The sequence below is a fragment of the Eublepharis macularius genome, chromosome 4 (genome assembly GCF_028583425.1).
Source record: "Eublepharis macularius isolate TG4126 chromosome 4, MPM_Emac_v1.0, whole genome shotgun sequence".
NCBI lineage: Eukaryota > Metazoa > Chordata > Lepidosauria > Squamata > Eublepharidae > Eublepharis > Eublepharis macularius.
In genome coordinates this window covers 118,047,015-118,068,773 of record NC_072793.1, presented here as the reverse complement: position 1 = coordinate 118,068,773, position 21,759 = coordinate 118,047,015, and the positions used below count along the sequence as shown (strand labels likewise).

Here is a 21,759-nt window from a genome sequence, read left to right as displayed (position 1 = left end):
GGCCTGGCACGCACAGGGAGGAGGTGGGGGTCTGCCCGCTCGCTGGTGGCATCCCCCATGTGCCCGCCCGCCAGGCCAAAGTGGAGCAAGTGGCAAGCAATAGCTCTGTCCCACTCCACTGCTAGCAGAAAGTGAAACCCAGCCTGGGAGCCCATGGCTATAAGCATGGGTCTCATTCAGCAACACAGGAGGTCTGTGTTTGGCCATCAGAGCTGCCTATCAGGGTTTGCAGGGATGAGATTGGTGCGCCCATGGCTACAGAACACCCCCTTCCCCCTCCCTCTCCTGGGTGTCTTCTCCCAACTTGTAACACCTTTGCAGCTCCGTGGTTGGAAGAAAGCCCTGCTGATCAAGGAAAGCTGGGCTTCCATTTGGGTTTCCAGGGCGACAGGAGGAGGGCAGACAGAGCTCAGGCATTCTCCTGGCTCCGTTGCCAGGGGAATAGATTGCTGGCGCCTGAGTGTCTGGATTCCCAAACCGAGCCTGAACGCCACGATCCAGGCCTCTCCTGACCGCTGGATCGTTGGCCGTGGATGATCACAATCAGCTGGGTCACGATCGCGCGATCGCCATTTTCGTGGGTTTTTGATGCTCGTAATGCGGTTCGTGCCCATCTCTAGTCCTGACTTCTGCCCACCACCTCTTTAGACTTCCTGGCACAAAGTTCCACAGCCTTTCAAGGTATTGTTAAGAGAAGATTTTTATTTTTGAAGGTTCCCTCCAATTAACTCCTTTGGGATTTTGGTTGTTTTCACCACAGTTGTTTACACAGATCTCTACTCTTTTCAACTTGCTGGATACTCTGTCCTGTATATTCAGCAAAATTTGGCTTTCTTTCTATTTCATCTTCCAGACCTCAGTTTATTGTCTTCTTAGCATTACTCTCTTACCCACCATACTTCTTTACAACAGCAATTGGTCCTTCTCATCCACGGATCCAGTGAGATACTGTTCTTATAAGTGTGTGGTAAATGGATACTCTTTACAGGGACTAAACTAGGAATGGTGAATGCAGCTTAGCTTGTAGCCATGAATAGACTGCAAGTCTTTTTTGCAAAGAAATTAATCTTGCTCTGAAATACTTACATGAATGCATTAATTTGAAGCATCTAAACATCATAACATTAAAAACCCCAAATTCCAGTAGGTGTGGAATTCCACATTAATTTTTGAGGGATATGTTTTGTATTACAGGCAATCTTTGAACTTTCCCAAGGAGAAGAGGACTTGATTGAAGACTTGAAACTAGCAAAAAAGGTATTACTATATGTTGTTCTTCAGCTCGCTTCATCCACACCCTCTCTTTACCTATGTATACAACAAAAGGTCATATAAATTCTTCAAGCACAAAATCCTAAAATTAAAAATAATTTCAAATGTGTTTTATTGCTTTTCTGTTATCGTGCAGGCTTATTATGATCCCATGCTTAAACTCTCCATAATGACAGAGCAAGAATTAAACCAAATTTTTGGAACCCTGGACTCTTTAATTCCACTACACGAAGGTATGATTCATTTTGTTCTAGATGTGATAGCTAAGGATGACATAATAAAGCTGAGTAACTCCTTTGAGAACTAATTATCAGAGGGGAAGCAGGGCACATACATAAATTAATAGGACTGAAAATACCACAAGGATAAAGAAGGAAAATCTAGGAGCTGAGGTAGCACGATTCTAATCCAGTTTGGAGCTTTTTTCAGCATTTATGAAGATTGTATATTTTCTTCATGAAGTATATGGGAATAGAGATGTGAAAGATACCTAAATAAAAGGCTTCTAACCTCTTTTCTCTGGAACAGCTCACCTTTTTCATAATAGTGTTCTAGAAGAGGGCATGGCAGAAGAGTGACAAAGGTTTGCTCTTTGCATATTTCAAGGGTTCTGTCAGTATTAAGGAGTTTCTCTTGGAGCAATGAGAAAGTGGGGTGCTTATTCAAATTTCTTGCCAGAGGACATGGCCAATAACCTATTTTCCTCAGATCATGGATGACACAATACTTATAGTGTGAAGTTAAAAAAAATGGGTGGGGTGCAGAAGGGCATCAAAGCACAGGAAATTCTTCATTGATTTTCCCCTAGGTTTACACTTGCCCATGTTGTTGTGACCGATGTGAAAGTGTGGCATCTATATGCTGATTCCAAATATCTGGAATGCTTATATGTTTTGTGCATCTCAGTATAATGGAGTTTGTTGTTCAACTGAAATCTTTCTCAGGATGTGGCTTGTACTCCCCCCACCCAACAAATAAGGATAAACCAGTGCACTGTATGTTGATTCTGAACAGCTGCCAACATTTAATGTCAGTACTGACACGCATCTCAGAATTGGTTTTGATACTACCAAAAGTTATATTTACATTGTTCACATTTTTCTACTTGGCTTAAATCTTACTAATAAAATACTAAGCATCAGAATGTGTAGAAATGGACATATGGAAAATTTAGTGTCAATGTAAGAAGTAGTTTTGGAGGCATATGTTAAACAAGAGTGTGAAAAAATAATTATCATCTATGAGAGACTAAGATGATCACGGTCTTATGAACAAACAGTGCCTTTGGGGCATGAGGTGGCTCATTGGTTTGTAAAAATGAGGGTAATGTCATTTGGCAGAAGTTTTTGGTAATGGGGTGATTAGCAGATATTCACAGTCAGTAAATGTTTTTTAATCAGCACCCTGTGTTTTCATCAGATCTTCTTAGGCAGCTGAAAGAAGTTAGAAAGCCTGATGGATCTACTGACTGTGTTGGTCACATCCTTGTGGGCTGGGTATGGATGTTCTCCATTATATGTGTTTTTTCTTTTATTTCTGCTGTTTCTCGTAAAGGTTAGATAGTTGAAAAGAAACTAATAAAATGTGCAAAGAATTGGTAGTGCAAACAAGACCACCATTTAAAATCTGATAAGTGTCACAGTGGTTTGTGCATGTTCCATTAGGGCAAAGCATGTCCTATTGGTGCAATATACATCCTGCCAGTGGAGGTGCTTCTGGCACGATAGAATGTGCATCCCTTAGCTGATGGATATGATAGAATACAGTCTTTTGTCTGTTTAAAGGAAAATACAGCTGTTAAACTAGAAAATCATCAAAGCCATGTTTTATTTTAAAACCAGTACAGGACAGTACCCCAGGGAGTGATGGAAAAAATCTTTGAAAAAAAATTGTTGGTCAGGATCAGAAGACAAGAATCTTGTTTTACATTAAGACTGTCAAGTCCTGCTTCTCTTCGTATTAACAAGTGGGAACCCACAAGGACTTGCGGGGGGGGGGAGCATCTCATTTCCCCCTCTCCCACCATGTTCTCTATCTCTTCCCCCCATAGTCTCTCCCTTTTCCTGCTTCCTTCTCTCCTTCCCACCCACCTTTTTCTGTCCCCCTGCTTCACCTCCCTTTCCCAGCAGTCTCTTCCTTATGGCTCAGTGGCATAGTGCTTGATAAATAAATCATTATGTAGGCCCCAGAAACCTAATTAAAGGGTTCCATGTTTGGGCCGTGAGCAGCGTCTGTGGCATAGAAAGCGTGATTATAGGTGGTTGTGAGCTCATTCTGCTAGCTGGTGTTTGTGTAGGAATGAAAATAACAAAAGCATACACTTGGTTTATATTTAGAAAAGAAATAAGAGTTCTTTATTTCAGGAACTCCATACTCTGATAGGAAGGGAGGAGAGATAGATCCTAACTACCTATCTAGTCTAAGGATGGACATAGATTGCAGGGCAAGGCCTTTATCCATGCTGCCAAGATGGAGGGAGGAGGAGGAGAGAGGTGTTGCCTGGAACAAAGCCAGGAAGAGAAGGAGTGAGAGGGAGGAAGTCAGGAAGACAAAATCCTGAGAATAGCAATCTGTATACTAAAGGACAGTCAGAGCAGTAAACAATAGCCAACAGTAAACAGAGTGCCCTGACCTCTCTATCTTTCTAACTCTTTTGTTTGTTCCCCTCTGAAACCTGAGAAGAGGGATAGCTCTGGATCCTCCTGTTCCAACAGTGCTGGCTGAGTTGGGCCCAGTTGCATGATGGGGAACCTGTTAGAACTTGCAGAGGTTACTTCACTTTTTCCTCTGTCCTCTTCCCCACACTCTTTCTCTCCTCCTGGTAGTTTCCCAGTGCTCACCTTTCCCTATGTCCCTCTGAGCTTCAAACCCACTAAAAAACTTATCCTATATTTCTTAATTCATTTATATACCACCTTTCTCCCCAGTGGGGACCAAAAGCAGCTTACATTCTCCTTACCTCCATAGTATCTTCACAACAACCCTGAAAGGTAGTTTAGGTTGAGAATGTATGACTAAATCAAAATCACCCAGTGAGCTAACACAATAGAGTGGTGATTTGAACCTGGGTCTCCTACATCCTACTCTAAAACTCCAACCACTACACTACACTGGCTTTGGGAAGGGATTGCTGTTGAACAGTAGCAAGCAGTCAAGCCTGGGTGAGTCATGCAAGTCATGCGGTATCAAATTGTCTGGTGGTTGCTTCTGGGCCTGACCCCAATGAGTTTTCCCACAAAGGCCAAAAAAGCCCTGAAAAGGCCCCTTCCCCTCCCCCTGCCTTTCACTGACAGAAAGCAAGCCTGGAATACTGACTCAGCTGTCTATATTGCCTAGCAACAGCCACTGAGGGCCTCTGGTTAAAGCTACAGGTGCTCCTTTTAACTCCCCAATGAATTCTTTTTTAGCTTTCAGATTTTTCTGCAAACCTGGTACATTTTTCAGTGAGGTAGGAAGAACTGTCTGTTTATTCATGGCTCCAATCTCTGGATTTAAGTATCCTCAGATCAGGGCCACTTGGCAATTAGTACATAAGATAGTAACTAACTGCATAGTAAGAGGTGCTAGCTGTCACTAGGGGTGTGGAGAGGAGGTAGTTGTGAATTTCCTGCATTGTGCAGGGGATTGGACTAGATGATTCTGGAGATCCCTTCCAACTCTATGATTCTAAGATTATGTATGCATTACCAGAGTTCAATGTATTGGTGAAACAGTCCAGCTCTCAAATCTGGCTGTTCTTGGCATAGTGAGACAGATTGCACAAGTGCAGTGTCCTGAATTGCCACTACAATTGTAGTATTGTGCTTGCTGTTGGCTTGCAAGTTACTAATAAAAATTTCAAAGAACATTACACTACTAAAATCAAAGAGTCCAGTAGCACCTTTAAGACTCAACTTTATTGTAGCATAAGCTTTCAAGAATCACAGTTCTCCTGACGAAGAAAACTGTGATTCTCGAAAGCTTATGCTACAATAAAGTTGGTTAGTCTTAAAGGTGCTACTGGACTCTTTTTGATTTTGCTACTACAGACTAACACATCTTACACTACTAAGTGTAATAAGCAGAAAAACCACTTTTCCATCAGTCATAATACTGATATCTACAGCTACAGTAGCAAATATATCTGGTTTATTTACTTCTTTAATCATTCAGAACTACTGTCCAAACAATTAAAATGTTGAAAACTGTTCAGGAAATATATTAAGCGCGTAAAAACAGATTTGTTTTTGAATTTGAAATATATATATATATAAAGTAATTCCAGAATGACTAAATTATTCCAAATATTTTTGTCCTCAGTTGCCTTGCTTGAATTCCTATGACAGCTATTGCAGCAATCAAGTAGCTGCCAAAGCTTTGCTGGATCACAAAAAGCAGGATCTTCGGGTACAAGACTTTCTCCAGCGTTGCTTAGAATCCCCCTTCAGCCGCAAACTGGACTTATGGAATTTCCTTGACATCCCGAGGAGCCGTCTGGTGAAGTATCCATTGCTGCTCAGAGAGATTCTGAGACACACACCAAACGATCATCCTGACCAACAGCATTTTGAAGAAGCTGTATGTATTGATTAAAGATATTGTATTTAAATGGGAGTTTTAAATGAATCTTTAAAATGTTTTCCTAAACAGTTCAAGGTTCCTAGATGGAACAGAGATGTGCCTGAAGTGCTGGAGTTTCTAATTTGCTTATGAAATTTGACAAGTATATTACAATACGCATTTCAGAGCACACACAGTATTTAACTTACACTATAGAAACAGTGTATAAATTAAAAAAATATTCCAATATATATGGAGATAAATTGAGATAGTTACAGTCTGTAGTCACGTTTGGTGTTTCCCAAAGATGACCAACAAATTATGTATTTCTTAATATGAGGGAAATTATAAATTTACTGCTGTTATAGTCATATCCTTAAAACTGGCTTTGGCCATCACACGAAATGTGTGTTATAGAGACAATAACTAAAGTGATTAGAAATTATGATAAAGGCTACCAACCAGGTTAAAGGCTTTTGGTGGTGAAAAGTGTGGTCACATTGAAACTGACTCATGGCAACCCCATAGGTTTTCAGACTGCAGTATAATTCTATAGGTTCTGCATTGCATGTGACTATGAATTGAATTCATATGTGTCCTTCTTATGTAGAAGCTGTCTAGCGCATAAGGGTGCAGTTTTACCCCTAGTGCTAGACTGTTGCATAAGAAAAGCAAGTCCAAAAGATGTATTTCTGCTTGTGTAAGAGCTTCCACAAGCAGGAACAAAATAACTGCTATAGAACCTACTTACCGTAGCACAGCATGACAAAACAAGCAACATTGTTTTAAAATGAGGTGTGGTCCTTCCTGGAATTACAAACAATATGCAAACTAAGCTTGCCCTTTCTCCATCTCTTCACCCTGTCCCCTTCCTTTGTCTGACTTGCTTTGTCACAGTTGGGCAGTTTTAGTTGAATGGCATGAGATGTACAGTCTAATTTTACATACCTAATGTAATAGTGATTAGCTGTATTACACCAATATGTTATCCTGTGCAGACGGTACTGTTTTATGAGGGATTTCTTTGCTTGCTTAGCCGATTTATTTTCAAAATGTCTCATTTAAAAATATTTCTGGCCTAGTAAGGCTATTTTGTGATAGCGGTAATTAAAGTGACTAATTACAATGGAATATTTACACTGTGTTGTAGTTTATTTTTACAACTAAAAAGAAGACTAGGTAAAATATACTTGACAATTTATGACTTGTATTTAATGGTCTCTTTTGTAGATTAATATTGTCCAAGGCATCGTAGCAGAAATCAACAAAAAGACAGGTGAATCAGAATGCCAGTATTACAGAGAGAGGCTAATATATCTTGACGAAGCCCAAAAGGACTCCTTGATAGATCATTCACGTGTTGTGTGTTGTCATGGTGAACTAAAGAACAACAGGGGAGTGGTAAGTAGTTAATTATTGAAAAAATAAATAAATGTTTTCTCCACCCAAATAGTGTCCTCAAGCTGGCAGATGTGAAAATATTTGAATATTAAAACAATTTAAAATTATATATAAAATAATTAAATGAAACATAGAAACACATAAATCCTATTTGATTTCACTTTGATGAGAATTTATATACAGAGTAGAGTGCATCTATTGCATTCTGTGTCAAGAATATTACAATTAAAGATTTTAAAATTGTTTTCTGATGGATATCCTGGGAAGACAGCATCAGATCTCATAAATAAGATAAAACGACAGCTGCAGATTATTTGGATTAAGAAATAGGCCCAGACATTGTTGATAACCTACAAGGAGGGCCTGTAATGTGACTTCCTGGGTATTATGCATAAGGGCTACCATTAGGGACATGTCAGTTCTAAGGACGACAGTCCATGGCAGATAGACCCCCAGACCCTTCACAGGAAGCACTCCAGGGTGTTGGTTGAAAAGGTCTTTATTCAGAGATCCATTAAGTTCATGGGTACATCCATAAGTTTCTGTTCCCCATGGAGGAGCCCAGGGAGGGGACAGTGGTTGCGGTCGCTCTGCTGGTGGCTCGTTCTTTAGATTAGGAGGACCTGCAGGGATGCTCATCATTTCTTGCACCCCTTGCACAGTTTGCCTCAGTTCATGCCTCATTCTCTCCATTTGGGCCTCAATAGACTGAATTCCGCAGACAGGTAACTGTTCTGCACAGTCTACGCAGTGGGTCTTCACGGCAGGGCATTATCTGGAACCATCGTCCCTTCTGGTGCAGGCAGTTGCGGCATCTGGCAAGTTCCAGGGGTTTACCTCTTCCTCAGGTTTGACCCCTTTTCAGTGCCAGGGTGTATTCTTTGGGGCCTCGGTATTTGTATATCCTCCAGTATCTCGTGTATGAGTTGATATTTGCTGGTCCTAGACCACATGGGGTCTATCGGTACACCCCCAGTTGCGCCTATCTCCGGCGCTCTCGGGGGGGGGGGGTCTATGGGCCCCAGCCTTGGCGGGTCAACTTCTTCCTCACTGACGTATTCCTCCATAGTGAGGGAATGATGGCAGTACATTGTCACTCTTCTCCTTTATATTTTCTCATCAGCGGATATGGATCGGCAAGGAGCCCATTCCTGGGTGGTTAACTGATTCCAATGGCAATAGACCACCCCAGCCTTAGGGATGACTCCCAGCTCCCGGTATATCGGGAGGGTCCCCGAAGCTCCAAGTCCACGCATCTCTGCTACATTTACATCCATTAGGTATTCCAGCCTTGGTTGAGGTGCTGGTATCAGTGCTTTAGAAAGTCTTTCAGGATTTGCACCTGGTCCCAGCCGAAGGTCTGGGCGAGTAGTTGGGTCCTCTGGCTCCGTAGTCCTCGGGTTCAACTCCAACGACATGATGCCAGTAGCCAAACTCCAGAGTGTCGAGTACAGAGGGAAAAAGGTAAATTCCTGCCAAAATGTCAGTTCTAAGGACGGCAGTCCATGGCAGATAGACCTCCAGACACCTCACAGCAAGCACTCCAGGGTGTTGGTTGAAAAGGTCTTTATTCAGAGATCCATTAAATTCATGGGTACATCCATAGATGGGAAAGGTTGGCAGGAATGAGTATACAAGCAAAGGCACTATTGATATAGGGAGTATGATTCCCCCCTCCCTCGGAGCAGTTTGCATTTAGGCGCAAAAATCTAAGAAGTTGTGTGAGAACACAATAGCTTAGTCTGGATAGAAACGGCAGAAGATTACAAAGAAAGCAAAGTCTTTCTCTCTCCCCTGGGAAACGGTTACATTGTTGGTTCCAGCTGCAAGGCCAGCTCTGTATATTTTCAGAGATAACCGGCTGGTTACTTTCTCTGTGAAATCAGTATTAGTACTTTCATTTTCAGGCAAACCAAGAATGGCATGACATGTAGCTACCTTACAAAGCACAAAGTAAGCATGGCATAAAATCATACAGTAGATCAATACAGTAAGCAGATCAGATCATTATATCAGTTCAGAGAATACATCAATGGCATGGGTGTGTGCACACATGACAGGATAAGATACAGGGATTATATCACTCTAGTACTGAAAGATCTGCATGGGCTGCCCAATAGTTTTTAGACACAATTCATCATCCTGGTTCTTAACTTTGAGGTGCTAAAATAGTTGGGGACAAGGTACTTGATGGACTGCCTCCTCTCATACTGTCCAGCCTGCCAACTCTGATCTTCCTTACAAGTCTTGCTTTCTGTGCCCCTGCCTTCAGAGGTGAGGTGGCAACCTGAGATGAGGCGTTTCAGTGACAGCAATGGAATGCCCTTAAGGTTTGCCTTGCTTACTCTGTTTCAGGTATCAGTCCAAAACTTTTTTTTAACTAAGATTTTACTAAGGGGTTAATTGCTTAGAATTGGTTTGACAGTTTGCTTCCCAACATGGCAGCTGTTTTAGAAGACTTGTTTTAAGCTGCTAAATGTTTTATATCTTATACTCTGGCAGGGTTTTTAGTTAACTTCTGTGGTGTATTGTGTTTGTATTATGTTTTATTGTATACGCACCCTTGGCAGGTCTCCTAAAGAGGCAACACAAAAATGCAATAAATAAGAGAAAATGGATCTTTATCTACTTTTTCCACAGTTGTATATTTGATTTGTTTATGCCTGTTACATTTTTCTCCCTCATATTACCTTCTTTTACTGTGTTCATCTCAAGAAGTCATGTCCACATCTGCATGGAAGTCTAGCTCCCAGCATTAAGCAGGAGCCAGTTTGGTGTAGTGGTTAAGAGCATGGGACTCTAATCTGGAGAGCCGGGTTTGATTCCCCACTCCTCCACTTAAAGCCAGCTGGGTGACCTTGGGCTAGTCACAGCTCTCTGGAGCTCTCTTAGCCCCACCCACCTCACAGGGTGTTTGTTGTTGGGATAATAACAACATACTTTGTAAACTGCTCTGAGTGGGCATTAAGTTGTCCTAAAGGGCGGTATATAAATCGAATGTTGTTATTATTATTTGAGCCAGGGTGGAGGGAACAGAAAGAATGAGTGTTTGAGCCCTCAAGTTGCTTCCTACAGTACTGCCACAACAGACCACATGTATTGTGGGGAGGGTGGGTTGAGCCACCCTGAGAGCTGCAGGTTTTCAATCTGGTCTGCGACTCATGTTGAAAAGGAAGGGGCTGCATCCCCCCCTCCACACACGTTTTTGGATTTTATTTCTGTTGTGGCTACCCATCCTTTGTTATGTCCATAAGGGATCACTGGTTAACAGGGCCAGGAAAGAATTTTACCCAAGGCCTTCCTCATAGCAAAGAGTATATCCTGTGTAAGTTTAAGTGTACTGTTAATAACAGCATAACTGGCACAATTGGCTGCTGGCATTTAGACATTGGCTGGGGAGCACAGTACAATTTCTGCAGGGTGTGCTCCTTGCATGACCATAAAAGAGGTTCCCTTAAGGGGCTCTTTGCAGGCAACAGGATCACAGCAGCCAATCTTGGGGCTGACACATTGACCATGACCCCAGGATGATGATGGGTATGAACAGCAGTTTTTGCCACTTCCAACCCTAATACCAGGCCTCTTCCCTCAATTATCCTAACAGGCGGGTTGGAGAAAGTGCTGACAGCAGTTGAGCTGTCAGCTGCACCCATTGTCCTCAGACTATGCTGTGCCAAGACCTGAGGAACTTGTAATCGATAAAGTTATGGCCTGATACTCCCCAGGACAACTTTTTTCTGTTGTCCTTCCCTATGGGCTCCAGACATAGTTAGAATTGTAGGTGAAGGTGACAAGGTTGTGAGAGTCTGCTCCCTGGTTGTTGGAGCCAGGGGTTCTGTCCTCCAGGCTGGCCTCACTCTCCAGCAAGCTCAGAAGTTGGCCTCAGAATTGGGAGCAGGATGGGGGTTTACGGCACCCTTGACCCTCTCTCCCTCTGTCAGGCTGACAGATTTTTTTTAGTCTCTTTGGGTTTGCCATGCACACATGCTCCTTCTTTCTCTCTCTCCTTCAGCTTTTCTGTCTCCTAACTACTCTTCATTGGCCTTCCATCAATGCCTGCTTTTATGGGGCCTTCCTGAAGAGAATCCCAGTCTCTCCCCTGGCTTTGCATTACCCTTGGCTTTTCCCTGCTCCCTTTGGTGATTGCCAGCTAGGCTGGCTTATCAAGGGGGGCTCCCTGGCACTCCCTTGTCTAAGGCTCCCCCCCCGTTTCTCTGTCCTCCTGTAGTGTGGGGCTGGCTGGGCCATGCCAGGCTCAAGGGTGTCGTGTCCGCCCTGTTGGGGTATGTGGCTCTTCGGCCTCCAGCAGGCCCAGGGCTTTTGTAGGCCATGTGTCCATTTCCCCTCATCTGGCTGCCTCAGCTGGGGGCGGGACAAGCCTGGCTGCAGCTCTGAGGGCTTCCCCCAGCTGCATTGCCACTAGCAGGGCTGCAGCAGGCTTTACTGGTGGGCCAGGATCCTGTGCCGTCCCCACCACATTTCCTGCATCTGAGGCGTCTCCTGCAGGCTCCACTATTTTCCTCTTGGCTGTGGCAAGCCCCACCACTGGGCTGGCAGCTGCCCACGTTCCCCCCACCTCAAAAGGCTCGGCCATCGTGCTGGCAGCTCCAGTGGGTCCGGCTGCCCCTGCACTGCTATGGGTCTTCTCGTGGCGTTGTCTGTCTCCCAGAGTTCCCCTCCGTGCTTCCCAGATAAGTCTGGGGGATTGGGGGTCATCGCCCCTGGACACCCCCCCCCGGGCAATGACATCACCGAAAGTGGGTTGGGTTTGAAGAGCCGGGACATAAAAACAGCATCCAAGTGCCGGGGTCGAGGGCGGTATCAGATCGAGAACCTGTAAGGAAGAAGGAAGAGGTACCACCATAAGGCCTTGGGGTTGTGGTCCTTCATCTGGTGGATCCACTGCAAGGGGGTGTGGTCAGTTAGTAACATGAAGAGGTTGTTAGCCAGGTAATATTGCAATGCCCCCAAAACCCACTTGACTACCAGGGCCTCTCACTCCACAGTGACATAGCATTACTCTGGGGGCGGGGTGGAGCTTACAGGTGAGGAAGAGGATGGGGGCAAGGACTCCTATTCAGTCTTCTGTCAGGACAGCTCCTAGTCCTGTCTCGGAGGCATTGGTGGCTAGCATGAATGGTTGGCTCTAGTTGGGGTCCCGGGGGCGGTACTCTTCGTCAAGGTGGCCCTGAGGTCTCAAAAGGCGCCGTCCCTGTCCAGGGTCCACTCCATCCAGTTGGGAGTCCCCTTCTTTAGGCAGTCTGTCAGAGTGGCAGAGCAGGATGCAAAGTGAGCTGCTGGCTGCTGCCGCCGCTGCCGCACTGTTCCTCACTGGGACCCTTGGGTGAGGACCCGCAGTTGTTGAGGGATCTTCCCCCTCCCCCTCCCATCCTTTCCGGCAAGGCAGGAAGGTGGGTACTGTTGGCTGCTGTCCAAATTTTCCTTAGTGGGACCCCGAAGTGAGGACCCGCAGTTGCTGGGAGATCAGGCCCCCATCCAAATGTCATGTCATCTCCCACCCACGCAGGGAATACCAGCTTGCTCCTGTTTGGCCTGGCGGGTGGGCACATGGAGGGTGCCGCCAGTGAGCGGCCAGACCCCCTGCCCCCTGAGGGGAGGTGGCTCGACGCTGCCTCCCCATGCCCGCCAGGCCCGGCGGGCGCCCCCAGTACACACATTCCTGCTGTCGCAGGGAATACCAGTGAGCTCCTCTTTGGCCTGGCAGGTGGGCACGTGAGCGGTGCCACCGGCAAGTGGCCAGACCCCCCCACCCCCTGAGAGCCGGCTCATCACTGCCTCCCCATGCCCGCTAGGCCCTGCGGCTGCTGTCAACACCCACCTTCTGTACACTGGGACAACATCAACCGGTGGCTCTAACTGTATCGAGTGGGAGTTTCCTGAGGGCCTTGTATTGGAGAGGGTATAACTCCAAGATCTCTTTTGCAATCTTGTCCAAACTTGGATGATGGCTGTAGGAGAGCCTGCAAAAGACTCCCCAGGAATATGGGCTCTGTACGTGCCATGGGAGCCGTTCCAGACCCAATGAACCGCAAACCGGTTCAGCAACGGAAAATGTTCGTTGCGGTTCGCGATCTCGGGATCGTCGTCGGCACCGAACCGCGAACCGCTGGTTCATTAAATTTTTTTGGTTCGTGCCCATGTCCTTGTATCTGAAAAAGGAGCTTTGACTCTCTGTATTTGACTTTTCTGGGAACGAGGAAGTCCCAATATTCATTGACAATTTATACCCTTCTTTTGCTTCCCAATGTATAAACTGTTGAACTAGTTTGGCTTGTTTTTACTATGGAAATAAAAATAAATATTGTAAACCTGCTTACTTTTTTTCTTTACTATTAGAAACTACATGTCTTTCTCTTTCAAGAAGTGCTGGTAATCACTCGTGCAGTTGCACATAATGAACAACTTTGCTATCAACTATATCGGCAGCCCATCCCTGTGAAGGATCTTGTGTTGGAAGACTTGCAAGATGGAGAAGTACGATTGAGTGGATCCATACGTGGAGCATTTAGCAATGAGAGAAGTAAGAGCATGCCAAATGATCTAAAAGTTTTATCATAAACTGAAATACCACAATTGCCTCTTTCTGTTTAAAATGCTATCATTTAATTTTTATTTAGAGTGAAAACATGGCCTTTCTTTCAAGCAACTATTGTACAAATGATCAAGCTTCTTAGGAAATTAAAGTAAAAAAATGACATCCCAGTGTTTCTACATATTCCTGGAAACCAAAATTAATGCAGACAGACAAATTGCATTTTATATTTCTGGATGAAGGGAAGGAGTAAATTTAAAAAAAGTAATGTCCGCTCACAAAAACAAAACATATCGAAAGCTGCTCTTTGTTGAAGGGTATCCTCTAGTGGCAGTACTGCACTCGAGAGAAACGAAGTTTGTGAACCCCTCTGGATAGTAAGGCTGAACCTGAACCCACCCAGGTCTGCTTGTAGAAAATTGTTAACAAACAATAAACCTTGTTCTTCTGGTCACAAGAGGAAAAGCCATGGGCGGAGTTCCTTTACTCCCTGCCCACTTTGATAAATGTGAGGTACTGCATACTTTAGCTGGCAATATTGTTTAGATATGAGGGGGTGTCCTGCTCCATCCTTCATGCTTTACACTGCACCACCAAGCACACATATCTCCATCCTGTTGTCTCCTCTGAGCCTTCAATCTTTGTTGCAGCTCTGAAGACATTTCACTTCAGTCTGAACACATGAAACTGCCTTATTCTGAGTCAGGCTACTGGTCCACGGTTGATATTTAGTCTGGCAGCAGCTCTCCGGGATCTTTCAAATCACTTTCTACTTGATCCTCCTTTTAACTGGATATGCTAGGATCTAACCTGGGATCCTCTGCATCCAAAGCCATAGCCCCTCCCCAAATAGACAGCGACTCTTCCCATGTGATACAGCTGTTGCTGCTGCCTTAGACAGAGCTGGGCTTGCTTCTCCCTGTCCTCTTCTGCCCAGCTAACCTGTGGAGAAGAGAACCTTCTTATATACTGAGTTAGGCCTCACTCCTGACTCATAGTTCTCCTTCCCCACTCAGGCCCTCATAGTTGTTCTCGCTCTGACTTGCCTTTTCTGCTCCTGGCCTCTTCTCTTTACTTTGACTATTCCCTAGGTTCAGCACAGCAGGACAAAGCATCCATATGATTAGTAGTTTTCTGATGGCCTGTTCAGTGGTTGTTTAAAAAGGCTAAAGAGGCCTTCAAGTGCTCATATGAACATTCCTGCATAGGTAAAAGGTAAAGGTGCAAGCACCGAGTCATTACTGACCCATGGGGGGACCTCGCATCATGTTTTCTTGGCAGACTTTTGTTATGGTGTGGTTTGCCATTGCCTTCCCCCGTCATCTACACTTTACCCCCAGGAAACTGGGGACTCATCTTACCGACCTTGGAAGGATGGAAGGCTGAGTCAACCTTGAGCCAGCTACCTGAACTCGGCTTCCTCCGGGATTGAACTCAGGTCGTGAGCAAAGCTTGGACTGCAGTACTGCAGCTTACCACTCTGTGCCACAGGGCTCCTTATTCCTGCATATGAAGGCTATGAAGGATGCTAATACACTTATACTGCCAAAAACTAACATTAATTTGTCAATCTTAACTTCTACCATTGTTAGGTGGCATGGTTAGTAATAGGAAGTGGCAATTGTTGAATGTTGACTCAGGGACCCTTGGGAGGAACATGCCTTTATCAGTGGAAAAGCAGACATACTGTGATGTGGTTAGAGTATTGGACTGGGATCTGGGAGATGAAGCTTTGGATCTGTATTCTGTTAGGAAGTTCACTGCATGATCTTGGGCCACACACACGTTGTCTAACCTACCTTACAGGGTTGTTGTGTGAGTAAAATGCAGAATTATGTATATTGCCACCTCGGAGGATAGAATAAAAATATGACAAAAATGGGAGGCAGCAGTCTAAAAGGATATCACACTGCATGCAGCAACTGCTAATTGTCTGCCCTGAATGGGCCAATGGCATTATCTCTTCTGCTGCTGCTCAAAGGTGGGTATTTATTGTTGCACCATTAAGAGACTCTTGTTTTTTTAAAAAAAATAATACGTGGTGGTGGTGAAAAGATAAAACAGAAACCATACTTTTGAAAAGAAATTATTTTGTCATATTGCTATACATCAGTATAGAAGTATTTTTTTCTCTTCCCCAATTTTTTTTATTTAAATATGCTTTATAAACAGTTACAAAGTCAAGAAAAATAGACAGTGGTACAAAATAAGTTTTCCACTACATACATTTAGAGTAACTTAAATATTGCTAAGTCAAAAATATTTTTATATACAAATATATCTTCATTGATTACAAGTAAAGTACTATAATTTGGTGTCTCTAAGACAGGTAATAATTTATAGCTTAACATTATTTTTAACTACTATCTAAACTACTATCTGTTCATAAATGCTTATAATTCTACTTCTTTTTTTTTTCTGTGGAAATGAATATCCAAGAATATTACAGTGAATAGCCTTTATAAATTGCTTTAGCCAAGAATAGTAAAGTGAAAAATATAAACAAAAACTTGTAACTGTTAATATTATCCTTACAAAACATGTCAACATAGCCCCTATTACCCTCCTCCTCCTCCCATGCCCTCCCTTGCCCAACCCCATTCCCTAACTCCCCCCCCCATCACCCAAAGTAATAGTTCTTCCCAGGGCTCATTTCAAGGGGGAACACGCAGGCATGCAGTTCCGGCAGTTCCCCAAAGAGGTCACATGTCAGGTGGCCCCACCCACCTGACTCTCGGCCATTTTGGGCCCGTTTCAGCCTGGATTGGGGCCGAAACGGCCGGGATCAGGCCTCTGACGGGTGGTAGATCACTCTCCCACTCAGCAGCAGCCTGATCCTGACCATTTTCGGCCCCTTTTCAGCCATTTTCAGCCCCCTTTTCCCATTTTGGGCCCAATTTCAGCCCTGAATAGCCAGGATTGGGTCCAAAACAGCCAGGATAGGTGATGTCAGGGGGTGTGGCATATGAAAATCAGTTATGCTAATGACACACTTCTGGTGATGTCAAGAGGTGTGGCATATGCTAATGGGTTATGCTAATGAGTTCCTCTAGCTCTTTTTCTACGAAATGACCCCTGGTTCTTCCACTAAAAATAACTTCAGCATTCAAACAATATTGTCCTCTGTAACCGTATGGACATTTGCCATCAGTTATTGGGGAAAAAAACCAAACTTGAGTACAATAAACTAAACAGTGGGAGCAAGTGCAGGATGCATCCAACTCCCTTCCTCCCCCAACATGTTACATTATTAATTTCTATTATTACAACCATAGTAATTGTTCCTTTTTTAAAAGTTCCAATTGGGCTTTCAGTTTAGTCTCACTGGAATCTTGCTGCTTTTACAAGGAGACAAATCTTGAAGATTTTTTCGCTTCTGTGTTGTTTTCTCTTTATCCATCAAGAGTTCTAAATCAATGTTCTTAAGCAATGCTTTACCTGTTTCCTTATCAGTGGCAGTATAGGTAGTATTCTGATGGTTTACTTGCAAGATGGTAAAATTGTTCCAATTGTATTTAATCTGGTTTCTTCTTAATGTCTCTGTTATTTCTTTTAAATCTCTTCTTTTGTTTAAAACTTCTGTTGGCAAATCAGATAAAGCCAAACTGGGAGAGCCCTTAAAGCTTAATGATCCTTTTTTCTTTATCAAGTCCAAAATTGTCTTTTTATCTCTCCAACTTGCAAATGTAGCCACTATATCTCTGGGATATTTTCTTTTACCTAGGTTGCGTTTACCCACACGATAAGCATTTGTTATTTTCAATTCTGTTCCCTCTTCCATAGCCAGGGATTTTATTAGCCAAGAGTTTAATAATGAAATAAGGTCTTCTTTAAATATGCTATTTTCTTCTATGCCCCTGAACTTAATATTCAGTTGTCTGGCAGAAATTTCAAGCCTTAATATTCTATCTTGCAAGAGGATATTTTCCTTTTTTAAGCTATAAATTCATTTTGCAGCGTTTTCCCTCATTCTACTGCTGTTTCAGCATTTCTTGCCGCTTCACTTTGTGCCATTTTCAGCTCAGCAAATTGTTCAGTCATTGAATGTAATAAAAGAGTTATCTTACTTTGCAATCTTTGCTCCATTTGTGTTCAGAACAAAGCACAGGAGGCATCTAATCCAGCTGGTGCATTCAGAGGAGCAACTTCTTCTCTGTCGGCCATTTTGTCTTCCCCTGTTAGTACACTTGATGTTTCTTCCAAGGATTTTGAACTCGGGAAGAAGTCTTGTAGATTTTTAAGCACCTTTGGTTGTTGCTTCTTTCAGCAGTCTGTTTGCCCATATTTTATTCTGTTTCTATGGGTTGTAAAGCTTTTATTTGGCTAAAAAAGGGAGGGGGAGTAAAGCTCTGGCACTAAGCTTCCTTCTCCTCTCCCTGTGAAGCCACGCCCCCCGGAATAGAAGTATTAATTGTTGGAGCTTTAATCTAGAGTCTCAGTTCTCCCAAAGCACTTTATAGAATATGATGAATTTAGATCCCCAAATAATGTGTAATACTATGCATATTAAGGACTTTAACTTCCTAAGAGTGTTGGTTGACATTAGTTTGTATGTGTACTAATACAGTTGATTTGTTTCAGTTAAAAATTTCTTTAGAATCAGTTTCAAAAATGGATCTCAGAGCCAGTCCCACTCTTTACAAGCAAATGACAACTTCAACAAACAGCAGTGGCTCAATTGCATCCGCCAAGCCAAAGAATCAGTCTTGTGTGCATCAGGTGATGGTGGAATATTTGACTTCGAAGGACAATTCCTAACCTCATCGAACAGGAGTAGAGTATCCCTGCAAGAATCAAAGCTTGAGCAAATGGACCAATTGGATAGTGGGTCTGACTGCAGTATGGACACCAGTGAAATCAGCATTAACTGTGACCACATGGAACAGACAGACTCTTGGGAGAATGACAAAGAGTGACAAATATCTGACAAATTACGTGCAGCTCTTCTGAGTATTACATGTACAGTATTTGCATTCCACACGTGGAGCAAGAAAGCACTTTTAATGTTTTGTGACAATGTCAACTCCATTTATACCCTTCAACCACAGTAGTGTCACTGCCTGTGTGTGTAATTTGGAATTACAGTCTACAGTCCTGTGATATTCTATAAATGTCTCAGTGGTAGATAGGTACTTGACCAATTAGTTAAACAGATCTGCTGTATGTACAACCCCCAAACTACTGTTTATAAACAGATCGTTATGTAATATGAATACAAGGTGCCCTATTTTGACCTCTCATGTGGCCGCTGAACACAAGGCATCTGCCAAGTGTTTTAGGTGTTATCAGAGCCAAAAATGTTTGCGCACAAAAGTTTCACAAAGTTTAAAAGGCTTCAAATTAAGTAATCCATCATTACTTGATGTCATGCAGCATGATTATTTAAAGTATAAATTATCAATCATAGGCAGATCTTCCATATCACCCCAGTGCTTTTCAGTTGAAAGTATCCACATATTCTGTTGAGTCAAGATGTAATGAGAAGTTGAGTGATATGCAAGCAGTGAACCAGTCCTACAACTTAGGATAAGCTTGAAGTAGTTTATGGATACTGGGTTGACAGAAAACTATTTTTAAAAGAAACCCAAAACTTGGATTGGCACTTAAGATCTTACATATTCTGTAAGATCCATGGATTTAATAACAGAAGTCTGGCTAGTGACCAGTGTGTGACCATAGCACCGATGCAAGATAAACAGTTGAAGTAAAGGGATGTTGGTATCAGTGGTAAAGCTTCAAATGGAAGTTCAGACTTTACAAATTGTACTTTCAGATAAGCAGGTGATTATGCATATCAAATATATTCCATTTATAATAAAATATAAAAACAACAAAGAAGCACCAGCAAGGGAAAAAGGCATCCCAGTAACTTCACAATAAATTTCATTTTGGTTTACCTCAATGTGGTCCTGTTTATACATCCAGCTAGGAAGCTTATGTGTAAAGTATTGCTCTATGGTATGCCCTCCCTCATACTTTTTATTTTAAAATTTTAGCCATATCCAGTATCACACAGTTTCTAAGACAGTTTTTATGGAATGTGTGCAAGTATAAGCTTACCAATCCCTCATTATCACTAGCAAACATTACTTACATTCATAGCTATATGGACACATATTGACATACATCTATGGAGAGTCTGCACAGTGTGCTCTTCAGAGCCAGCCCTGAAAAGTACAGCCAGGAATATTGGAGTCCTCAATACTACTGGTCCTGCAGGTATTTCTGGAATTTTAAGAGTACAAAGTGGTTGAAGAAGGGGGTCACACAGAGGTGGCTCTTAGCTTTGGAGAAAAGATGCTGTTTGGCTTCTGTTTTCCAAGAAATAGGATGGTTCCGGTGTGACTGCAGGGAGAGGTTGCTAAGCCCAGAGATATAAATAAGTCTGGCAATGGCCAGGCCACAAGTACACAGATGTGATGTGCCTACCTCCATTGAACACAGTTCTTTGCCTAACTGATCAACTGGCAGGAGTGAACCAAAGCTGTGGGTTGTTTTTAGTCCCTTTCAAGTACTTTGTGATTTTAGCCACAAGAAACATCAAGTGCCATGTTGGGGAATGGCGATTACTGGGGTAGGTTGAGACCTGTGGAAAACACGTGCTAAAACTTTTGTAGAAACCAGAATGGAACTTTAACATAAAAAGGGACCATTTTTTCGGTGGTTGTCTTAAGAGAAATCTGTATGAAACTTCTTGTTCAATTGAGATTTTAACTGGCTTATTTCATTATGAAACAAGAGAAGCTAATTGAACATTCCATTTAAAACAGTGACACAACCTGGGGGAGAGGGAATTCACTTCTGTCTAGAACTATTCCAGGCTATTCAATAGTACTGTGGTTCTTGTTTGTACATTTCAAATAGATTTAGGTTCATAGCAAGTTCCTAGTCTAAACACACACTCTTGCTCCTATAAGGCAGGAAAAATAGCAATGAAATTGGTAATGCTGGATCAAACCTTCATTTGAAATGAAAGCTTGAACAACAGTAAGATTCTGAATTTACTATACCTCTAAAAATTGGTGCAAATTTTACAGTTCAGTGCACTGAATGAACAATGCAGACTCCAATGTCAGCACAAGCAGTACTATTACTAAAACATTGCCAACATGTTTACAGAAAAACAGGGGAGTAAATATGTCAATTTTTGTTTTTATGTGTGTTAAAGGAATGACTGTGTAAAGATAATCAATATAAACACAAGTTAATTTACTTCTATTTAAAAACCACTGTGGGCTAAATTTTACTCACTAGAACATATTTCTGTATTTATAGGTTTTAAACATGATTGGTTTTTAGGCTTGTAATTTATTTAAACTGCTTCATTTTGGAAGTTGACTATTCATGAATCATCTGAGGCTGAACAAGAAAGAAGCATTTATAAAAAGGAAGTTTATTAGAGTGAACTACTGAAATAACCGCTACTGGCCAAAATGTCTGAGCAACCGTGTAATGTCTTGAATGATTAAAAGTAACATATGTATTGATCAGATTTCTGCATAAAAGCTTTTCAAAAAACATTTCAAATAAATTACACAATCTGTATTTTTTTCACATTTGCTTTCCTGATATCCAAAAAGGCTAGATGACCTCTTTCTACAGCTTCTGTGATTTTAGTACAAATATGTGTCAGTAAAATTTACATCTGATCCTCGCTAAGCTTAATATACAGGAAAATTGAGTAAAGGAGTTGAATTACTATTCCTGACCTTTTAAAGAAGACTTCATAAAGAATATTTGTTACGTATTTTCATATATTTGATGCATTTCATGTTGAACTGCATATGAATGGGACTATAAATACTGTGTACACTATTTAGCTCACCTAAAACCATAAGTAACACAATGAGAACTTCTGAGTAATAGTTTTCTTCTTAATAAAAAAGTAGATATCTCCCCTAAACTGAGGGGAGTTGCTGGACCAATCATGCTTAAGCTGCTAGAGGGCAAAGAGCTGCAGTTTTGGAACTTCTTAGAGTTTTCCACATATCCTG

The 21,759-nt window shown here is 42.5% G+C and overlaps 1 protein-coding gene across 2 annotated transcripts in view; it reads left to right on the top strand.

Moving 5' to 3' along the window:
* The window catches only part of ARHGEF3 (Rho guanine nucleotide exchange factor 3), a 273,489-nt gene extending 252,206 nt beyond the window's left edge, over positions 1 to 21,283 (top strand). For both annotated transcript variants that reach the window (XM_054977396.1, XM_054977397.1), the window contains 7 exons: positions 1,195 to 1,257; positions 1,409 to 1,505; positions 2,692 to 2,768; positions 5,572 to 5,829; positions 7,042 to 7,212; positions 13,570 to 13,753; positions 18,347 to 21,283. In XM_054977396.1, the coding sequence (XP_054833371.1) occupies positions 1,195 to 1,257; positions 1,409 to 1,505; positions 2,692 to 2,768; positions 5,572 to 5,829; positions 7,042 to 7,212; positions 13,570 to 13,753; positions 18,347 to 18,681 (1,185 nt within the window). In that variant the 3' untranslated portion in view covers positions 18,682 to 21,283. The remainder of the gene's footprint in view (positions 1 to 1,194; positions 1,258 to 1,408; positions 1,506 to 2,691; positions 2,769 to 5,571; positions 5,830 to 7,041; positions 7,213 to 13,569; positions 13,754 to 18,346) is intronic.
* The last annotated feature ends 476 nt before the right edge of the window (positions 21,284 to 21,759 follow it).